Genomic DNA, 21,484 nt, shown 5'->3' on the forward strand with positions numbered 1-21,484 from the left:
AAGGAGTTTTATTTATCTCAGTGACTGGTGAAATGTTAATTTTAATATTATATTTGCCTATATAGACCAAAATAACATGTATACAATTTGTTTTATCTTTTGTCGTTTAATAAACTGCTGCTGTAACAATTTAATGTTTGATGCCGGCATTACGACAAACATCTAGGCCTAAAGCTAAAGGGATTTTACAGAACAAAGTCACAATGTATTTTTGTAGTGGAAGTGAAAGTAGTCTATGGAACTGTTATATATCCACTGGGGGTCACTGTTGTATCTACCTGCGTTGCACCAATGAAATTTCCCCATGTGGGACAATAAAGGAATGTCTTATCTTATCTTAAACAGGTCATTTATTAAGTTGTCTTCTTGTGATGATTTTCCTCTGAAATTGAGAAATTAATGTTGGAAAATATGTAGGTCACAGGCATTTAAGCAAAACAAGTTTTCTTAACTTTTCCCTCAATTTTTAAAGAAGTAATATGTGACCCGTACAATTAGAGGAATGTTAAACTATTATATTCTGATTGTTACCTATATATATGGACTGCTCCAAGTTTAAATTACCTTTGTTGCACATCGAGAGGTAAATGCTACAAATACGTTCACATTTTGAGAAGATCTTTTCTCCTTTACCAAAAACACCATGTAACCCACCACTCAAGCATGGCATGTGGCTCTATTATTATAATATTATTATAATGTTATCCTATGGACTATGCGGGGCAGGCAGAAGAACATCATCATACACTGAACCATACAACCAGAGCAGATGATAATACATTTTTTACTTCAATGAACCAAATTCGAAAAACACGTAAGATTCCTCTAAAAATAGCCCCATTGAAGTAAAACCGTCACAACATTTATTGGAAATCTGCAGACGTCTCTCGCACGTCACCGTCATCTGAGCGTGCGCGCGCCCGCGTCCCTCTCGCGACCGTTAGCTGTGGCCGGAGAATGCGGCTCCACAGACAGAGGCAAACCTGACCCACCGAACCGGCGGAGCAAAACACACCGCGCCGATCAAAGCAGGACCAGTGCGCGCGCGCTTGTACCGGCACCTGGACTATGAACGCTTCCATACGCATAAAGGTGAGTCGCGTCTGTGTTTCGGGACTTCAAATAGTTACTGTGTTGACGACGATTTCGGCTGCAGTGTCTCCGCTCTCCCCGTTCACGTCTCAAAATGGCGGACGAGCTAATGCTAAGTGGGCAGAGTTGGCACGTGCGGCTCCATCCATCCCGTTGGTTCTCGCCCCCGAACACCGTCGAACAGTCGCGCTGATCTTACCGATTGGGTTGAATGTCGTTTTGTAGCACCGACGAGCCCGGGCGAGCGCTTCACGGGCTTGTTGTAGAGCGCTGCTAACACGTTAGCTTATTTATGAAAGTTGACAGAGTGAGCTAAAGCGGCTAGCGACCCGGCTAAGCTAATGCTGTCACTCCTGTGCCATCTCCGCGGCCCTTGAGTCATGTACGTGCAGAATAAACGCTCAGATGGAGGTTTTTATGATGAATAACTCCGCCGCATCGTTTGCCAGCGCTTTGTTTCTTCTGTGAGGTCTGAAGTTTGTGTTAAGAGCCTCGCCGTTTTGTTCCTAAGAAGATATATTTATTTAAACAATGCGTGTCGCGTTAGGGGTTTGCAGAGTTTTCGTTACAAATAGGATCACAAACGCACTTTAGATGGTTATTAAATATGTATTACACGTTATAATTTGAGCTGACAGCCTCATCCTTTACGTCATTCGGCTAAAGCTAGCGTTAGCTTCAAAAGGGCGTTGCTGAGCCTTTGCTGCAACTTTGCCCTTGTGGCTATCGAGGCTTTGAAAGACGCCACTTGCTCCAGGTTTCATTTTCTGCGCCAATATTTGAACAATATTAGTCGGAATAGTGAGCCCACGTATTGTATTTGTTCTGATTTTTTTTATTCAGTAAGTGGATCCACATCGTTTAGTTTGAGGAATGACGATCAGGGTGGAGACTGCTCAGCGTGATGATGATGTGATGGACGAGGCTTTGGATCCTCATGTCACACATTTCACTTAAACTACTCAAGATACCACCATATTTGTCTCGTATAAACATATTGTTTCCCATTATTGCTTCTCTAAATCACACCTGTACCCGGTTAAATACACACATGTTGTAGGGCTCATATTTGTAGTATAGCTCACGTGTTTTTAGACTTATTTTATGCAATCTTTATTGGCCCACCAAGGAGATTACTTGGACACAATAGCTCATGCATTGCTATTAACAAAAGGAAACAGCTAATATATATTTATGAAAATTAAAAGTATTTAAAATGGCAAAAATAGCCGCATGTCAAATAAGGTACAAATATATAAAGAATTATGTAAGTAGAATAAAATGAAATACAACCTTTAAATACATCTACACTATGCACACCAGGTGAGGTAGATGGAAAAAAATGTTTTCTAGTACCAATGTTGGAATATAAAAATGCTTATCTAAGGTTAAGACAACTTCAGACACTGAGTTGTGTCTGAAGTTGTCTGAACCGTATGTTACTTAATTGTCCCAGAATTCTTTATTTCATAGTAAAATCTTTAGTGAATTTTTTTTTGATATGCTTGAAATACACAATTTCAAAACCAGTAAAAGTGCTGTAAATTACGTACTTTGCTTGTCTTTACCTTTCAGTTTTGTACTGAGTCGTGCCAACCCGTGGGGTCTGAAGGTCACTCATAACAAGGGCCATGGTGACAACACACAGCACTGGTTCTGCTTAATGCACAGCTGCAATTTATGACTCAAACTGACTGCTGATGTTCAAAACTCTTCTCTTGGGCTCAAATGATATTCCTCTAATCTATCTCAGCCTGCGCAACAGAGCTGCACGATTAGTCTAGCAAGCAATTATTCTTTTGATTACTTGACTAGTTGTTTAGATTGTAAAAAGGCAGTGGATTTTAATTTATTTTTACAGACAAGATGAAACTAAAGAAAAGCCACTTGAAAACATTTTCATAGAGAATATTCAAAACACACAGTTTGCACATTTCCTGTGTTATTGTGGGGCAATTCCTGCCCTGTCAGAGTCTTAAAACCTCCTCTCAGCTCATGGCTTGGAGTCTGGGTACAGTTTATTAGATTACAGAATTAGGTATGATTATTTCAATAATCAAATTATTTCTAATTAATCGATTAACTTGTTTCAGCTCTGCAACATTGAGGACTCTGTACTTTTCCAGTCCTAGCCTGTATGACATGTTGATTTAAAAGGTGTGTTTAAAACTTGTAGAAATGTAGTGCCACCATCTCATGTTGTAAGTCGTTTGGCTGCAGGTGAAGCCCTAGTTTAGACGAGACTAATTAAAACATTGAACTACACCACAGGACTACAGTGAGTTCTCTCACCTGTTTTTAGCATTAACAAATGTCTTATTTATGTTACAAAATGCGTGCTATAAAGCAAGCGCACGCCTTTTATGCAGTTTGTCCCATTAATAGAGAGGACTATGGACGCCCCAATAATTTATTATGCTTGTTATATAATATAATTATATAACAAGCATAATAAATCACTTTATTTGAACTGTCCCATCTTTTTAGATTAGTGAGACTAAGGACTGTCTGTTCCACTATAAACTCAGTATAAACCTGTGGAAACACTGCCGTCTTCATTTCACTCACTAATCCATAAATGGTAAGGCTCTCAATTTATGAAACTGAGAAATGGGTGACTTCAGTAACGTTTGAGAAAAAACATGAGACTTTGTTCTTTCCATGTTTGCCACCAGTAAGACATGTGACTGAGATGCTTGAAATCCTTGAAAATGCTTGAATGTTTTTCCGCACATCTTATGAATAACTTTTTAGGGAGGACTGTTTTGCCGCCTGTATCGGGCAAAGATCAATTGACAAGAATGAGCTTGCTTCTGAATGTATTCAGTTGAAATGTGGTTTTGTCACCACAACCTCTTCATTAGATAAGAGCGTTTCAGAGGCAGGACTTTGCTCTGTTCTTCTTGATTTACACCTGATTATTACTTGCATTAAGTGAGCCTGTGATAAGTGCACACAGTTTGGTAAGTGGAGTGTTCATGTCTGCTTTGCATAGTTGACTTTTGTTTATCTCCACCCTGACGTAGGTGTGAGCTGGCCCTTATGTAATGGTTGTGTGTGTGTGTCAAAAGGCTGTTCTCAAGCTTAGAGCAGGAGCTGTCCCTGTCCCGCGCTCATGGCTCTCATTAAGTTTGCAGGAGAGTGGTTTCTAGGACACTTGAGGCCTGTGTATTGTCTTCTGCTGTGGCCTTCTCCTCGCTTTCACTGAAAAGTGATCCCCACATTTCCCTACACCACAATGGCAAATGTCATGGGTGGCGAGGACAAAACATTTAAAGTATGTGCAACAATGTTCATCCAGCTAATTTCTTTAGACTAGTAACTGTAACATGCTGTAACTTAGTTTGTCAAATGCATAAGTCTTCTGCTTTTATGCATCAGAAAAGGAGTCTAATGAAACCTTTGGCAGAATCCACTCCACTCATGAAGCAAACAAGCCACGTGAACTCTATTTGATGTTTTTAGATTGAAGCCAATTTAGATTCACAAACCTCAAATACCACAGATGGTTGGTCTTCCTTTGGGCCATGGCTCTTGCTGCGTGTGCATTTTTGACCACATGTTGTTTTATGTTTGAAAATTGCTGCTGTACTATACTTCTATACAGCAGGTTGTTGTAAAAAAAATCTTTGTTTGTAGTTTTATGTTTCTGGATATTACACATTTCATACATTTTGCTTGTCATCAGAACTACTACTACTGGACCCTGTAGTTGACCCTCACAGACGAGGCTCTGGTGGCATGTGTCTGGAGTTAATCCTGTTAGCGTGCGCTCTCAGTCTGTAGCTCCGTGTCACTGAGGAGTAGCAGCCAACTCTGGGACATCTTTGTCTCGTCATTAAGCGACTTAATGTCGCTGTTGCCCCAGGTGTCGCTCCGGCTCAAGAGGTGACTGTTTACAACCACAGCTACTACTCGTCGCGTGGTCTGCCGTGGTCATTGGCACGAACTCATAGCGCTTTAAATTGGACTAATGTAGAAGTGTGATCCATGAAGCGTCTTCAACATGATGGACAGAGGTTAGGGTTTATCTGATCTGATCGTGTGCCTCTTTTTCTTTACCTGACTGAGCAAGTTAGCTGTGACTTCACTTCAGCTCGGACAAATGCTCTGTGCACTGCATGTTACTGGCCAATACAGAAAAGTCTGGGGTCTGCCCCTGATTGTATTAAAAGCACAAGCCTTAATTGTCATTGATTTTAGATATAGATTTAATTAAACTAATGTATAAGTTGTCTACGTGAATCCAGGAAACAGCTGAAGATTTATGTTTGAATGAACTATCAGGCTTTCAGTCGCTGTTGTCTGTTATCCAACCTGTTCATGTCAAGTCATTTTCATCACAGTTTGCAGTGTGAGTGTATTCATGGGTTTCAGCTAGAGGTGCGCCGATCGATTCGTCGCCGATAACGATCGGGCCGATCACGGCAAAAATCATGTGATGGATGATCTGCAAAATAGTCCGATCAGATGCACCGATAACACTTTACATCGTCGGTGTAATCCCTCATTCGTCCAGGCGTGTTCCATAGTAGAAAAAGCTTCAGTTGTAGTCATCTGGACTCAGTTTGAAAAATTAGACGTTTCGACTCTCATCCAAGAGTCAAAAACAGAGACTCAAAAACAGAGCAATGTAGTTTATTCGATCCAATGCAGTGAAGAAAGCTGTAAAGAACGGTACATAGGTGAGACTAAACAGCCTCTACACAAGAGGCTTTATCAGCACAGAAGAAATACTAGTTCAGGACCTCAGAGCGCCGTGCATCTCCATCTTGAATCCTCTAATCACTCGTTTGAAGACGGTGAGGTGAAGGTTTTAAGCAGGGAGAAAAGATGGTTTGAAAGAGGAGTCAAGGAAGCTATTTTTGTTAAAAAAGAAAGACCTTCTTTAAACAGAAATGGAGGGCTAAGGTTTAATCTTCCTGTTATTTATAATGGTTTACTGAACCCCTGGAAAGGTAGAGGACCAGGACCAGGACATTTATATGCTAATCAGGTACTCAGGGTGGTTGAGCCAGGGTCTCACAAAGACAAAGAGGATTCTAATAGCCCATTAAGATTCTGAATAGGCTACCTCGGTAGATACAAGGGGGTAGTTTCTGTTGAAACAAACAACTCTTTCTACTTCAGGAAGGCTCCGCCCAATGGGTGGGTCTTACCACAGAACAGTATTAATATCGGAGTTCTCGATCTAAATTCTTTTATTGACAATGACTCTTGGATGAGAGTCGAAACGTCTAATTTTTCAAACTGAGTCCAGATGACTACAACTGAAGCTTTTTCTACTATACTTTACATCATCATTACGTTTGCCATCAGTAAGTTATTGCAGTGGCGTCATTTAAGCTCCTCATGAAACCCTCGGTTAAAACACGCTCTTAGGTGGTCCTTTAACACCGTGTCTCTGTAAACACGCACAGAACTACGAGTTCACCCGCTGGTCTTCTAGTTAAAAACATAATGGAGGTTAAGAGCTAAATGTGTGGTCTATCAGCTGTATGAAGCGACGTGCTCCGACTGCCAAATGGTTAGACTTCACTCGTTTACAGATACGCACAGGCTGATGATTTGCACCACTAAAGCGATAATTGTGTCATGTAAAAAGAGACATGGTTGTTGTCTTATTTTTGTGGAGAAAATTTGCTTTTTGAAGCTGTACAACAACTATATGACAATGACCAAAGTGAAAGTGCAAAGCCCAGCATAGTTTTGTCAAAGTTGCATTTGAAAGTGGCACAAAACATAAGTCGTCTCTTCTGCACGTTTTCCTTCCTCAGACTGTCCAAACTGCTCCGAGGACGAAAGCCTGCTCCTACTGTTACTCCTACTACACCACTCCAGATCCAGACCACTGCATGACGCTTACACGTACAGCAGAAGTATTCATTTAATCCACACGGTTAATTGATGAACAGAAGCACATTAGTGGCTAAAATTGCCAGGGAATCTCAGTTGATCCTATAATATCCCTTATATCCCTTACACCCATTAAAAAAATCATAACATGGCCCTGATCTGTATTGGCAGATCAAAATTTCAGTGATCGACCCAAATATCCTGATCGGAGCAACTCTAGTTTCAGCTTCCTGTTGTATGCAACATGCTGCCTTTTGGTATAACATTATAATAAAATATATATTATATGTGTTGTCAGGTGGTGTGGTCAACCAAATTTAGTGGACTAATTATTTTATTGGGATTGTGAAGATTCTATGGGCAACGGGTAAAATCCTCCAGTTACGGCAGTACTGACCCAGCCCAGCCCAAAGATCTGGAGATGGGACCCCGGGCGCTGCACTGTGGCCTCGGCGACATTGAAGGATGGGTCAAAAGCAGACAGACTAAGATGACAGACCAATTTATTTTTGACAGTGAAAAACTGATAAAATAATGTAAAATAATAATAATGTTAGGAGAAACCTCTGGGAGACTTCCCCCAGCACAGTTGCTCTGATAGGTTTGTCTTTTTGTTCCTGATTGGCCTGAACATATGCTATTTCAAATAGGAAAATTCAATTAAAATTTAAATGAAGATACTGTCTTTTTTAGCGCTGAGTCCATAACACAGGAGCTTGGTAGCTTTGCTTTTAGAGACTCTTGGGACCAGAAGTCAAGTATTTTAAGAAGTATTCTGTTTGCATTTGTTGTGTGGCTTTGTAAGTCGGGAGAAGAATTTGACATTTCTAAACTCTACAGGGAGAGACTCGACCACCGACGTGATGTGCTCTTTTAGTTCCTGTTTGTAATCTTTCTGGTGTGTTTTGAACCATTTGGAGTTTTTAGGACACCGTGCGAGCTGGTAGTAGTCTTTGTAACAAATGCAGAGGTCTGAACTGTCAGATTTGAACTATATTACGCAGATGAAAGTAGGTGTTGTACAGGCTCATTGTGCGCTTGGAATGAGAACTCATGGTTAAGTAAGACTCCAAGGTTTCTTACAAAAGAACTGGAGGTGACACTGATATTGTCCAGTGTGACTGCTCAAATAAAGAGTCTCTTAGACATTTAGGGCTCAATACATGGGCCTTGTTTTTATACAGGGATAAGAAGCAGATAATTAAGTATCATCCAGGTTTTTATATCCTTCACACAAGCAGCACGTCTGTCTACTTGATCGCTCTGATCGGGTTTCATTGATAAATACAGCTGCATGTCATCTGCATAGCAGTGGAAGTGAATTCCATTCTTTCTGATAATGTTACCTAATGGCAGCATATAAAAAGAATATAAACAAGACTAGACATAGACTGAGCACTGAACCCTGCGGCACACCATAGGTTACTTTAACAACATAAACATAGGTTTACATTGACCGATAGATTCTAACCTCTGCAGTAGAATGTTGTGGTTGATGATGTCAAACGCTGCACCGAGGTCCAACAGAACCAGGATTGAGACCAGGCCATCGTCAGCAGCTAATAACAAATCATTTGTGATTGCAGAAAAATATGTTTTTTTTTTCTTAAAACAGAGTCCAAATGACTACAATGGAATCTTTTTCTACAATGCAACGCTCCTAGACAAATGAGGGATTACACTGACTTGTTTCTAAAAATCATTTGCGACTTTAACTAGTGCCGTTTCAGCGCTGTGGTGAGCTCTGAACCCTGACTGGAAAACTTTAAATAAATTATTGTTCTGTAGGTAGCAACTTTTGTTTAACCTCAGCTCTTTCAAGGAAAACTTGTCAACTTCTATCAAATTTGAATATTTTTCTCCTTTTGTTTACGTAAACGCAGGTCTTCATTGTACCGTGGGGAGGCATGTTTTGGCCTAATGACCTTCTGTTTTAACGGAGCTGCAGTATCAAGATCAGATTTCAGAGAATTCGTGGTCATGTCAACAAATTGATCACTTGCACAGGGACTAAAGCTATTCTCAGCAGGATCACATGGCACTGAATATTGGCTCTATTATTTCTTTGATCTTTGAGATAGATTTTTCAGATATTTTTCATTTCATAAATCATTAAGAATAAACTGAAAACAGGAAATGATCTGAAAATACATATGTTAGTACAAGATCCAGAGTGTGCTTGTTACTGGGTTGGTTTATTTTCTGAGTGAAACCAATGCTACCTAATAGAGCACTGAAAGCATTACTACGACAGTCGTATTCATGTGGATATTGAAAGCTCCGATGATCACTATTTTATCCCAGTCTAACTCTTTAAGTCAGCGAACTTCTGAATAGGAAAAAAACCCCTAAAAACTCTGAATAGGAAACCAAGAAGTCGGTGGATAAATATGAATGAAACTCCTTTTTGTTTTCTCAAATTTGGACAAGTGCTTGATAAAATGTGGCTTTCAAATGATCGAAATGCATTGTTAGTTTTAGGACTCGAGTAGACTTGCCAGTGACACCTCGTTCTGTGCTCCTGGCGGTCTGGGTGGGGTGGCCTCATTTATTCTTGCATAATCATTTTGTTCAAGCCAAGTTTCAGTTACAGCAAGAACATCAATGTTCTAATCACTAATTATTTCATTGACTATGAGCAATTTGGAGGAAATTTACCTAATGTTTAGCAGTCCACATTTTACATGCTTATTTATTTGTATCATGTGTGAGTGCTGTTTTATGTGATTTAGTCTGACACCTGAAAAAGCTTTTCTAAGCTTTGACATTTTGGCATTATTGACACAAGGGATTTGCCTTGAATCAGAGTGGGCAAGAGCTCAGCGACAGAGGAGCGTCTTGCACTGCTATCGGTCAAATTCTGAACTAAACGGGATGTACCCTCTGAAGTCAAATGGATCTGAGCCCAGGCTGTCCCCAAAACGCACTCCAGGTCACCAACTAGATAACCAGTTGAATGCTGAATATTTTTGTTACCCTCAAACCTTTTTTTTTTTTTTTTAAGAATGAATTGAGCATCAGTCTATGGTCCTCCACATTGTCAATTTTTAAATATATAAATATGTGGCCCTCGAAGAGATTTTGGACGACCCGGCCCTATGGGGTCATAAATTGTAGCTTAACGACAACAAAAACACTAGACTTAGTTAGCTGGAGAGTTTGGAGTGACTGATCCATTTTCTCCATTTCTTGATACTTAGTTACTCATTTTCTGAATGCAAAGTTATTATTGATTTAACTTTGGGTCAGATTATGGAAAGTTTTGACAGCTCTACAAGCAGCTCTACAAGCAGCTCTACATCTCACTCCCTTTTTAGACTGATCAATCCAAAGGGCGTGTCTGTCAGATGAAACATACTGCAAAGTTAATTAATAAATGTCCATATTCTAAATTCTTCCAGTTAAGTTTGTGAGACAGAGGAAGGAGCTCTCAGCACTGTGACTGATGTAATAATAATATGGCTGTAATAAAAGACACGGCCTCCACACAAATCATCTGATATTAAATTATGACTATCAGACCTAACTCTCCCTCTCTGTGTGTTTCCTTTGCTCTTTGTCAAACAAATTGTAAAAGCTCAAATTTTGCAGAGGAATTTTCCCATGTAAGACCGGAGCTTCAGTTTAAGGCACAACCAGTGGGAACAAGGATGACTTTAGAGAGACTTTGGCACCACTTTGAGAATGATGTCTCTCCTCTGCTTTTTCATTATAGTTTTAAAACATTGGGCAAATCTGGCTTATTTGTCCACTCATCAAAAACATAGCTGTAGTTGTATTTTGCTGGACATTGTGAATAGTGTATACCGGTATATTTCTAACTTCTATGTAAAATCCTTGTTTGTTTTATTCTGTTTTAGGCTGTAACAGTTGTCATGGGATTACAGACAAAAACAGACTTTTGTTTGAAATGCACTGTCCCTGGACTCTGTGTTCACAACAAACACAAAGCTCTTAGATTTCAGGTTGACTAAAGGTCTCATTGCAAACGGAGATGTCGTTGTTAACGTTAAAGTTAGAAAATGTGAGTTACGAATGGCAGGTGACATTATGTCCTAAAGTTAGTCCTTCTCTTCCTCAGGTAATGGCAGCGTCTGATTGGTGAGCTGATTGTGCTTCTCATCAAGCCTACGCCTCCAGTGGACTGACATCAGGATATCCCATCAGCCCCTGCTTCTCTGGGCCCTCTGAAGCCGCCCCGCTCCTGTGGGACCCTCTGCTCGTCTGCCCGCATCAACTCCAGCTCCTGCCCCCGGCCTCACTCCCCCTGAGGGGCCACAGCGCCATGGTGCTGTCCCAGAGACAGAGAGACGAACTGTGAGTCTGCCACACCAGGGGCCCCTTCATGTGTACAGGGGCCACCATCACACACCTGAACCAGGGGCCCTTCATGTGTACAGAGGCCCTTCATGTGTACAGAGGCCCTTCATGTGTACAGAGGCCCTTCATGTGTACAGAGGCCCCCATCACACACCTGAACCAGGGGCCCTTCATGTGTACAGGGGCCCCCATCACACACCTGAACCAGGGACCCTTCATGTGTACAGGGGCCTCTCAGAACATCTGTAATCACGATAATGAATCTAGAGATGCAACTATTAATTGGAATACTCGTGCCCTGTCGACTATTAACATTCTGATCTTAATTGTGATCTGGACGATACAAACTCTAAAACTATAAGACCTTTCATCACAAAGACAACAACATTGATTATTCTGTTCTGTCAAATACATTTAACAATCTGTGATTTTCCACATTAATTCACTGTATTCAACTATTGATAAATATTCTCGAACTCTATTTAGTTCAACCTCTTAGTGTTTATCTTTCAGAGGAGTCCAGGTCCCAGAGGGGAGGAATCTAGTGTACATGGTCTTAGGGGAATCTGAGCACCTGGAGGAAACCTACGTAGACACGGGGAGAACATGCAAACTCCACACAAAAGGGCCCCATGCGTGATCAGGATGTACAATGGAAATACTCACCAGTGGACTACTAAAGTCATCCTTAGGAGGAGGAGGAGGAGGAGGAGGAGGAGGAGGAGGAGGAGGAGGAGGAGGAGGAGGAGGAGGAGGAGGAGGAGGAGGAGGAGGAGGAGGAGGAGGAGGAGGAGGAGGAGGAGGAGGAGGAGGAGGAGGAGGAGGAGGAGGAGGAGGAGGAGGAGGAGGAGGAGGCTAATTTAATTAACACAATGTGAAAATGTAAATGCTCCCGACACTCCAAACATAACTCTTGTTTTCCCACGTAAAGACCGCCTCAAGTCACAGCGACAAGTCTCCAAACACCGTGAATGTGATGTAATATCTCATGTCGGCCTGGTTCACAGTCGAGCTCATGGATTTATTTCCTCGGATCAAACTCGTGCCAGACGCCTCGTTTTGGCACCGCAGTCTGTTTTGTGCTCGGAGTCGACACAAACGTGCTCCTGGTCCTGGTGTTCATGAAAACTGCTGTTCTACATCTGCTCGGACTGATCCAGGATGTGAGTTTGTGCAACGGGAAAGTAAAAACACAACAACCCTGAGAGCGATATCACAGTCAGTGATACAAAGCTGTGGGAACTACATAGACCATGATGCTTCGCTCAGGCGCGAATATATTACTGTTACTAAAACACCTGTTCAAATGAATTTTCGTGAGCATTTTAGAGGCAAAACAATTATTTTTTTTATTTGATTTGCGCTTCAAAAAAAGGTCAATTGTTCATCTTTTTCATTGTTTTTACTTAACGTGTAAAGAATCGTAAACTCGTGTGTTTTCCCACCGTCGGAATACTAAAATAGTACATTGTGGCGTCACTCGCAGTTACCAGGGAAAATCATATGCCATTTGATCTTTCTAATGTTTAGCTTGTACTTAGCGTCGTCCTGGAACCAAACGTTCCAACTCCGTCCACGTGAGTCACATTCTGGACCGAGCGTCCGGTGGAATGAAAATAAGACCGACTGATGATCCACACAGAGAACTGACTATAATCTGGAGACATGAGATCATTCAGTCACTGTGGATGAATGTTAATCATCATTAGATTCATCATGTGGAGATGATTTATATAAAAGAAAAATAATACATACAAATAATAATAATAATAATTAGGCCCGAGCGCCACAAGCTGGCGAGAGGCCTATTAATCTCGTAAGGCCGTGCGAAGCACGGCTGCGAAAGTGCGCACGTACTGCGCACGAAATCGAGCGCGAAGCGCTCGCCCACTTCCAAACACTCACTAACGCACTCCTTCACTCACGCACGCCCCGTGCATACTAATTAATAGTAGGAAAATGGAACATTACCATTGTAAATGGGCGAAGCCCGTGCAAAAGTGCGCACTAAACGAGCACTTTACATTGGGATGACGACCGCACTCATTTGCCCTAAGTAGCTCACGAATACGTTCCCCATCTCTTGCATGTTCCGTGCATATAAGCATGTAATGCAAAAATTGAACATTATTACTGTATAGAGGGCCAAAAACACAAAGTGGGCGGAGCCCACTCAAAATTAACGAAAGTACCCGTCAGTGACCAGGGACCCACACCATGAGGTAGGAAAGCGCGAGCGCTTTCCGAAAATGTATAGTTTATGATGTTTGAAAAATGGGAAACATTGTTTTCGCATCGGAATATTATTCTTTCTTCTTCTTCTTCTCGGGACCAACCCCCCTATTTTTCACCCAGTGAACATTGACGAAAAGTCACAAAAATGTTCACACCTCTAAAAATCGTGCCTCTCTACATTCTGGCTATTTCCCTTTTCTAAAATAAAAAAAATTGGCGCGTCAGCGCCCCCAAATGTACCAAAAATGCATTGAGAGATGGGAAATGACCCAAAAAAAATCTGATCGTAGAATCATGAAATTTGGCGCAGAGGTAGATGGTGACAAGAGAAGTAAAAAATATTATTACGGCAACGCCGTCCGCCCAACCAAATGTCGGCCATATTGCTTCAAAAATGGCTAAACATGATTTTGGAGTTTTTCCAAACGTCGTACTTTTACGAACTCCTCCCAGGGCGTTGGCCCTAAAAAGCTGAAATTTGGTGAAAATGCTACTGAGGAGTGGGACATCAAAAGTTATCCAAATTACATTGATACCTCTCACGGTCTCTGTGCGGCGAAGCCGCAAACTGTAGCTAGAATTTCAGAAATCTCCCATATTTAAAATTTCTGCCGTTTGCGCAGATAAAGTCCGAATTGCGTCAAATTAGAATCAGTTGTTAAACTCTTTGCCCTAAACCCACTTGAAGTGAAATAAATTCATTTGGCGCCACAGCGCCCCCTACAGATTTTATATGGAGGTTAAATGTTTAGTTTTGCGAAATTATATGAAATTTGACACACAACTCAATTTTAGCATCCCCATCAAAAAAGTCAATGAGAGCCATGTCATAATTGTTATGGCGTTGCCGTAACGATGACCGAAACCTTCCATGTTATTCCAATGGGGAAATCGCCAGAACATGTTTACACTTTATACTTTCACAAACTCCTCTTAGGGCGTTAGCCCTATTAACCTGAAATTTGGTGAGACTCATCTTCAAGGGTGGACCATCAAAAGTGATCCACATTTTTATTCAAAGAGTCACGGTGTCTGTGCGGCAAAGCCGCACATTGTGCCAAGAATTCAAAATAAAATTGCTTTTTGATGGTAAAACAAAGGGGAGAAGATGTGACAGCGTCACAGATTCAGCAGTAGGCGCAATAAAAGGACAATTGGGGCGCGTTAGCGCCCCCTCCTCTTGCGGCGTGGCGGCGGCGTGGCGAGGGCCGATCATTGCCGCTTGCGGCTATATTTCTTATTATTATTATTAATAAAAATACATAGAAATAATAATACATAGAAATAAATACACAGAAATAATAATGCATACAGATTATGCATATAAATAATACATAGAAATAATAATAATACATAGAAATAAATACAAGAGGAGCCAGCTGAGGTGGCTCGGGCATCTGTTTCGGATGCCTCCTGGGCGCCTCCCTCGGGAGGTGTTTCAGGCATGTCCCACCGGGAAGAGGCCCCGGGGAAGACCCAGGACACGCTGGAGAGACTATGTCTCTCGGCTGGCCTGGGAACGCCTCGGGATCCCCCCGGAGGAGTTAGAGGAAGTGTCTGGGGAGAAGGAAGTCTGGGAGTCCCTGCTCAGACTGCTGCCCCCGCGACCCGGCCCCGGATAAAGCGGCAGAAGATGGATGGATGGATGGAGAAATAAATACACAGAAATAATAATGCATACAGATTATGCATATAAATAATACATAGAAATAATAATAATAATAATACATACAAATAATACATACAAATAATAATTATAATACATACAAATAATAATACATAGAAATATTATTTGTACATAAGTAAATAAGCAATGAATAATGTCCTGCAGCTGTAAATAGCATTCGTCTGTACAGGCCCTTATCTTACGAGGAGCGGCCACTCTTTGATAATCGTGGGCCTCGGGGTTTGCAGAGATTTGGAGCAGAGCTGATATTTAACCGCCAACATCTAAAATTAGTAACTTTGCTTATGAAATATTCAACTCCTGACTGGAGCCGCTGCACTTCTTTTACATAACGTGTAGCCAGTGGGCGTCTGACTTGTTTTACGGCGGCGGCTCAAAAGCTCCACACACAAGTTTCCACCTCCGCCTCTCCTCGCTCCAGTGTCATCTCACATTCTCGCGTTCACACAGCCAGGAACTCCCAAAGGTCCAATATCGGGCAGGGCGTGGCCTTTTGGGGGTTTTAAGGAGGATCTGCTTCGTGTTCTTAAGGTGGAGCTGGGGATGCGATGGCGGAGCTGTAAACTGGGCCCTAATCAATAGTCGTTTGCTAATAATGTGTTTCCTTCTCTTGTCAGAAACCGGGCGATAGCAGACTACCTTCGCTCCAATGGGTACGAGGAGGCCTATTCCACCTTCAAGAAAGAGGCGGAGTTAGATATGGTACGTCGACACATGACTTGTGATTTCATCGTTGTAATCTTTACATTTCGTTATCGTGTTTTTGTTTTTTTTCCATGGCAGAACGAGGAGGGAGATAAAAAGTACGCCGGCCTTTTGGAAAAGAAATGGACCTCAGTCATCAGATTACAAAAGAAGGTATGAGAAGACTCGTTTTTGAGATGTCGCTCGAACGGATACAACTTTAAACGGATTTACACTTGTTTTAATTGAATTTGACATTGAACAAATGCGTTTAAAGAGTTGTTTTAATCAACTTAAGTCTTTTTTTTTTTTAAGTTTTCAAATTGGGATGTGGGAACCCCTGGTGGTTGAAAACTTTAATGAAACATAAACGTGACTTCAAAAGAATAATAATAAGGTGTAATTGGTGTTGACTTTGATATTAAACGTCTCTCAAACCTTTGTCCCGCGCAGGTGATGGAGCTGGAGTCGAAGCTGAACGAGGCGAAGGAGGAGATGACACACGGCGGGCCTGTGGGGCAGAAGAGGGACCCTAAAGAGTGGATCCCTCGCCCCCCAGAGAAGTACTCCCTGAGCGGACACCGCGCCCCCGTCACACGAGTCATCTTCCACCCAGTCTTCTCCGTCATGGTCACGGCCTCCGAGGACGCCACCATCAAGGTTTGTGCTCGTGTTCGCTCGTCACTCGTCAACGCGTTACAAGTTCTATGAGTCTCACATATATGTGTAATAATTCTCAACCTGTAAAGAAATTGTCATAAGAAAATGATATGATGGTGTGGGTGAGTGTGTGGGGCTGAGTGTGTGGGGCTGAGTGTGTGGGGCTGAGTGTGTGGGGCTGAGTGTGTGGGGCTGAGTGTGTGGGGCTGAGTGTGTGGGGCTGAGTGTGTGGGGCTGAGTGTGTGGGGCTGAGTGTGTGGGGCTGAGTGTGTGGGGCTGAGTGTGTGGGGCTGAGTGTGTGGGGCTGAGTGTGTGGGGCTGAGTGTGTGGGGCTGAGTGTGTGGGGCTGAGTGTGTGGGGCTGAGTGTGTGGGGCTGAGTGTGTGGGGCTGAGTGTGTGGGGCTGAGTGTGTGGGGCTGAGTGTGTGGGGCTGAGTGTGTGGGGCTGAGTGTGTGGGGCTGAGTGTGTGGGGCTGAGTGTGTGGGGCTGAGTGTGTGGGGCTCACTCACTCACCCACCCACACTCACACACCCACCCACCCACCCACACTCAGTGAGTGAGTGAGTGTAGGTGGGTGTGTGAGTGTAGGTGGGTGGGTGAGTGTAGGTGGGTGGGTGAGTGTAGGTGGGTGGGTGAGTGTGTGAGTGTAGGTGGGTGGGTGAGTGTGTGAGTGTAGGTGGGTGGGTGAGTGTGTGAGTGTAGGTGGGTGGGTGAGTGTGTGAGTGTAGGTGGGTGGGTGAGTGTGTGAGTGTAGGTGGGTGGGTGAGTGTGTGAGTGTGTGTGAGTGTGGGTGGGTGGGTGGGTGTGTGAGTGTGGGTGGGTGAGTGAGTGAGGGTGAGTGAGTGTAGGTGAGTGAGTGAGTGAGTGAGTGAGTGAGTGAAGGTGGGTGAGTGTAGGTGAGTGAGTGTAGGTGGGTGAGTGAGTGAGTGTAGGTGAGTGAGTGTAGGTGGGTGAGTGAGTGAGTGAGTGAGTGTAGGTGGGTGAGTGAGGGTGTGGGTGTAGGTGGGTGAGTGAGGGTGTGTGAGTGAGTGAGAGTGTGGGTGAGAGAGTGTGGGTGTGGGTGGGTGAGTGAGTGAGTGAGTGAGAGTGGGTGGGTGTGGGTGAGTGAGTGAGTGAGTGTAGGTGGGTGTAGGTGGGTGAGTGAGTGTAGGTGGGTGAGTGAGTGAGTGAGTGAGTGTAGGTGGGTGAGTGAGGGTGTGGGTGTAGGTGGGTGAGTGAGGGTGTGTGAGTGAGTGAGAGTGTGGGTGAGAGAGTGTGGGTGTGGGTGGGTGAGTGAGTGAGTGAGTGAGAGTGGGTGGGTGTGGGTGAGTGAGTGAGAGTGGGTGGGTGTGGGTGAGAGAGTGTGGGTGTGGGTGAGTGCGGTTCCTTGATGTAAAGGGCTTTGAGTTCTTTGATGTTTGAACATGGCTGTTTAAGGGCGTGGCCTGTTGTCTTCGCTCACATTTACTGTTCCATTTCATCCTTAATTTGACCCAACTGTCAGCTCTGTACATTTAATCGTATTTAATCCTCAAACCTACTCGTGTATTACCTTCTGATTATGTGAGATACGAGGCTGCGTGGCATAAAACGTTTGTACGTCACGGTGGCATAGTGGTTAGTGGTTTTCCCTCCTGACAAGGCTCTAGGTTTGATTCCTAAACCTGGTTCGGGCTTTTCTGTACAGGGTTTGAATGTTGTCCCTGTTCTTTTGATGTGGGTTTCCTTTTTTGTGCGTGAAATTAAAAGCGTTTAGTGCAAATCATTGACTTGAGTTTGTGTGGTTCTGTCTGATATGCGCTCGCTGCCCCGCCCTCCCCCGCTCGCTGCCCCGCCCTCCCCCGCTCGCTGCCCTGCCCTGCCCTCCCCCACCCCCTCCCCCTTCTGTGGACCTGGACTCACTCTGTACTTTTGCCTCGTCACCGCTGGTTTGTGTGGACGCACTGACGCTCCCGTTGTTGGACTCGTCTCTCCCCCAGAGCACGGCATCATGGGAAATTTGCCACTCTCCTGTCTATGTTTGAACTCTTTGTCTTTTAGAGCCTTTCATCGATTATTGTAGCAAACGGTGTCAGCAGGAAGTGAGTTTGGCTCTGAAGTAAATGGCCACGTCCGGCGCTCTCGCTCTGAGTTGATCAAGTTATTGACAGATGAATCCTTTGTGATCCTACAATAGTTTAACAAGTACCGGCAGGTGTGTAACAGTAAAATACATGGTTTTGCTTCAGCCGCGTGGTTAAAAAGCAGAGAACTACATAGACCATGATCCTTTGCCCTGTTTTGGTGAGCAAAGACATTGTTGAGGATCATGTGTAGTACCTGAATATTTGTCTTTGTTTCCAGGTTTGGGACTACGAGGCGGGAGACTTCGAGCGCACTCTGAAAGGACACACAGACTCGGTGCAGGACATCTCCTTCGATCAGACGGGGAAAATCCTGGCCTCGTGTTCCGCCGACATGAGCATAAAACTGTGGGACTTTCAGGGCTTTGAGTGCATCCGGACAATGCACGGTGAGAAACGGGCTTTTTACACGTTACCGGGATGAGTATATTCACTACCCTCATCGAAACATGTCATTATGTTTTGGAAATGACTCTAAAAGTAGAATTGGTTTTGTGTTTCAGGGCACGATCACAACGTGTCGTCTGTAGCCATCATGCCAAACGGAGACCACATCATCTCTGCCTCTCGAGACAAGACCATGAAGATGTGGGAGGTGGCCACTGGGTGAGCACGAGGACCCACCAAAGTCTTTATTACAATGATCATGTGTCATGCCCAATTTCGAGCACTTTAGACCATTCAAAAGATGTAATATTTTCTTTTTAATTGTCTCATTTTCTTGGAAAGGTTCTATTAAATTTCAATTTATTAATACAAATTAAATCCACCGTTACTAATGTCTAACATTAGAATGCAGTCACATTTTATTGAAGTTTTTAGAAATCACACCTGTTAAAGATGAGAGGTTTTTTTTTATTTATCCATTTGCTCTACCTGCACATTGTGTTGGTTTAAGTCTGTTAAGTGATTTCACATGTTTTTATTGCATGTTTCTCTTCTGTTCCCTTAAAGCCCTCGTTGTGGGACAGTTAAAGTTTCTTATAACGATGTAAACCTTGTGTGTCATCAGTTACTGTGTGAAGACGTTCACGGGCCACAGGGAGTGGGTGCGGATGGTGCGTCCCAACCAGGACGGCTCTTTGATCGCCAGCTGCTCCAACGACCAGACGGTGCGCGTTTGGGTGGTGGCCTCTAAGGAGTGTAAAGCCGAGCTCCGGGAGCACGAGCACGTGGTGGAGTGCATCGCCTGGGCCCCGGACACCGCCCACCCAACCATCCTGGAGGCCACAGGCTCAGAGGTGTGTGTCCCACTGAGGCTAAAGGCCCTTCAGCTTTCTGGTTCAGAACTCCTGGAAACTTCTGACATTCAATCAATAAATTAAGTTTGAAGTTTTGACCACTCATGGCAAAACTGAAACGAGGAACAAGGTTTTGGTTCATAAAAACCTCAGAAAAAGACTAAACCAATAACTAATTGATGCCCAGACTTTCAGGAACAAAACCTACTCAGTGCATTTTGATGAAAATGTCTGATAGTTGATGTTCTCGGCCTGTGTCTGTGACTTTGTTGTGGACTGTCCCAATTGTTTTTGAAGGCGCTACACCCTCTGCACTTCACGCTTCACTGCTCCTTTAACAAATGTGCACTTTCACAAAGTGCTGCAGCGTATTGGAGTCAAACAGGACGGTAGTCAAGGCGCTCTTTGTTGTTAAGGTGATTGTGCACCTCAGGGCTCATTATAATGGATAATTTATGACACTATAAACCCAGGCAAACCAGAATGACCACTTTCATTGTTGTTATGCACTTTGATTGTTTTTGGGTGAATTATAAATAAAGAATGTTTAATAAAATGTGCAGCATGTTCTGAGAGCAGCAGAAACTGAATTGTATTTGAGCTTTAACTTCTGTCTTTCTGTGACTTCCAGAACAAAAAGAATGGAAAGCCCGGCCCGTTCCTGCTTTCCGGATCCAGAGACAAAACTATTAAGATGTGGGATGTGAGCACTGGCATGTGCCTCATGACTTTGGTGAGTCAAACTCGTTGTAATTCAGTTGTTGTGGCCATTGCAGTAGCAGAGTAACTGGTTTTGTAATTGTTCTGATCCGTCACAGGTGGGCCACGACAACTGGGTGCGCGGCGTGTTGGTGCATCCTGGAGGCAGGTTCATCGTGAGCTGCGCCGACGATAAAACTCTACGGATCTGGGACTACAAGAATAAACGCTGCATGAAGACTCTGTTTGCCCACGAACACTTTGTTACCTCTCTGGGTAAGACGCCGCCCGCACCCGTCGCTGTTCAGTCCGTCTGCTTTATGTTCACTCACCCACTCCCGCTTCTCCGCAGATTTCCACAAGACCGCCCCCTACGTGGTGACGGGCTGCGTCGATCAGACAGTCAAAGTGTGGGAGTGCCGCTGAGGCCTGTCCCGAGCCTCTCCCAAATCCAAACACCCCCTCCCTCTGTCCCGACCCGTGGCACCTCCGAACCATGGCGCTTTCCCCCGCTCCCTCCTTCTCTAACAACAATCCAGCCCTTACTACGATGACTATTGTCCTTTTATGTAAATTATTCTGGATGTAGGGTACGCTTAATAAATGTCACGCAGTCTCTGACACATGAACACACTCGAAAAGATAAGAAGTATTCCTTTGCCTGGTGAATCAAACTTGAGAATTGTAATCTGTCGGCGTTGACAGAAATGCATACTGTTGTCATGACTTCCCATCTTGGTCGAAAGGTGTAAAAAATGTGCGGTTTTAACAGGAAAACCCACGTATAGCCTCGTTGCGGAGGTGTAGTTTTTTTGTTTCTCATGTTTTCATTGTGCTGCGTGGATGCGAGAGCGAGAGGGCACTAAAAAGGGTAAAAAAAAGAGAATTAGGTTTTGGGTTTTTTTCAG

At 43.5% G+C, this 21,484-nt stretch overlaps 1 protein-coding gene across 1 annotated transcript; it reads left to right on the forward strand.

The window, feature by feature from the left end:
- Positions 1–914: 914 nt before the first annotated feature.
- Positions 915–21,032, forward strand: pafah1b1b (platelet-activating factor acetylhydrolase 1b, regulatory subunit 1b). The gene is made up of 11 exons (XM_072445811.1): positions 915–1,092; positions 11,030–11,265; positions 15,808–15,892; positions 15,974–16,048; positions 16,328–16,534; positions 18,857–19,025; positions 19,140–19,242; positions 19,649–19,877; positions 20,509–20,610; positions 20,696–20,852; positions 20,929–21,032. The coding sequence occupies exons 2-11, from the start codon at positions 11,234–11,236 to the stop codon at positions 21,000–21,002; spliced, it is 1,233 nt and encodes a 410-aa protein (XP_072301912.1). The 5' UTR covers positions 915–1,092; positions 11,030–11,233; the 3' UTR covers positions 21,003–21,032.
- Positions 21,033–21,484: the final 452 nt, after the last annotated feature.

This window comes from Eucyclogobius newberryi, unplaced genomic scaffold (genome assembly GCF_026437365.1).
Source record: "Eucyclogobius newberryi isolate DKJ021-1_F unplaced genomic scaffold, fEucNew1.0.hap1 SCAF_15, whole genome shotgun sequence".
NCBI classification, from domain to species: Eukaryota; Metazoa; Chordata; class Actinopteri; order Gobiiformes; family Gobiidae; genus Eucyclogobius; species Eucyclogobius newberryi.

Excerpts from the sequence above, each read along its gene's own strand:
- pafah1b1b (XM_072445811.1), top strand. The coding sequence starts at position 11,234 with ATGGTGCTGTCCCAGAGACAGAGAGACGAACT. Across the intron at positions 11,266-15,807 it reads CAGAGACAGAGAGACGAACT|AAACCGGGCGATAGCAGACT; the intron begins GTGAGTCTGCCA and ends TTCTCTTGTCAG. Across the intron at positions 19,026-19,139 it reads GTGCATCCGGACAATGCACG|GGCACGATCACAACGTGTCG; the intron begins GTGAGAAACGGG and ends TTTGTGTTTCAG.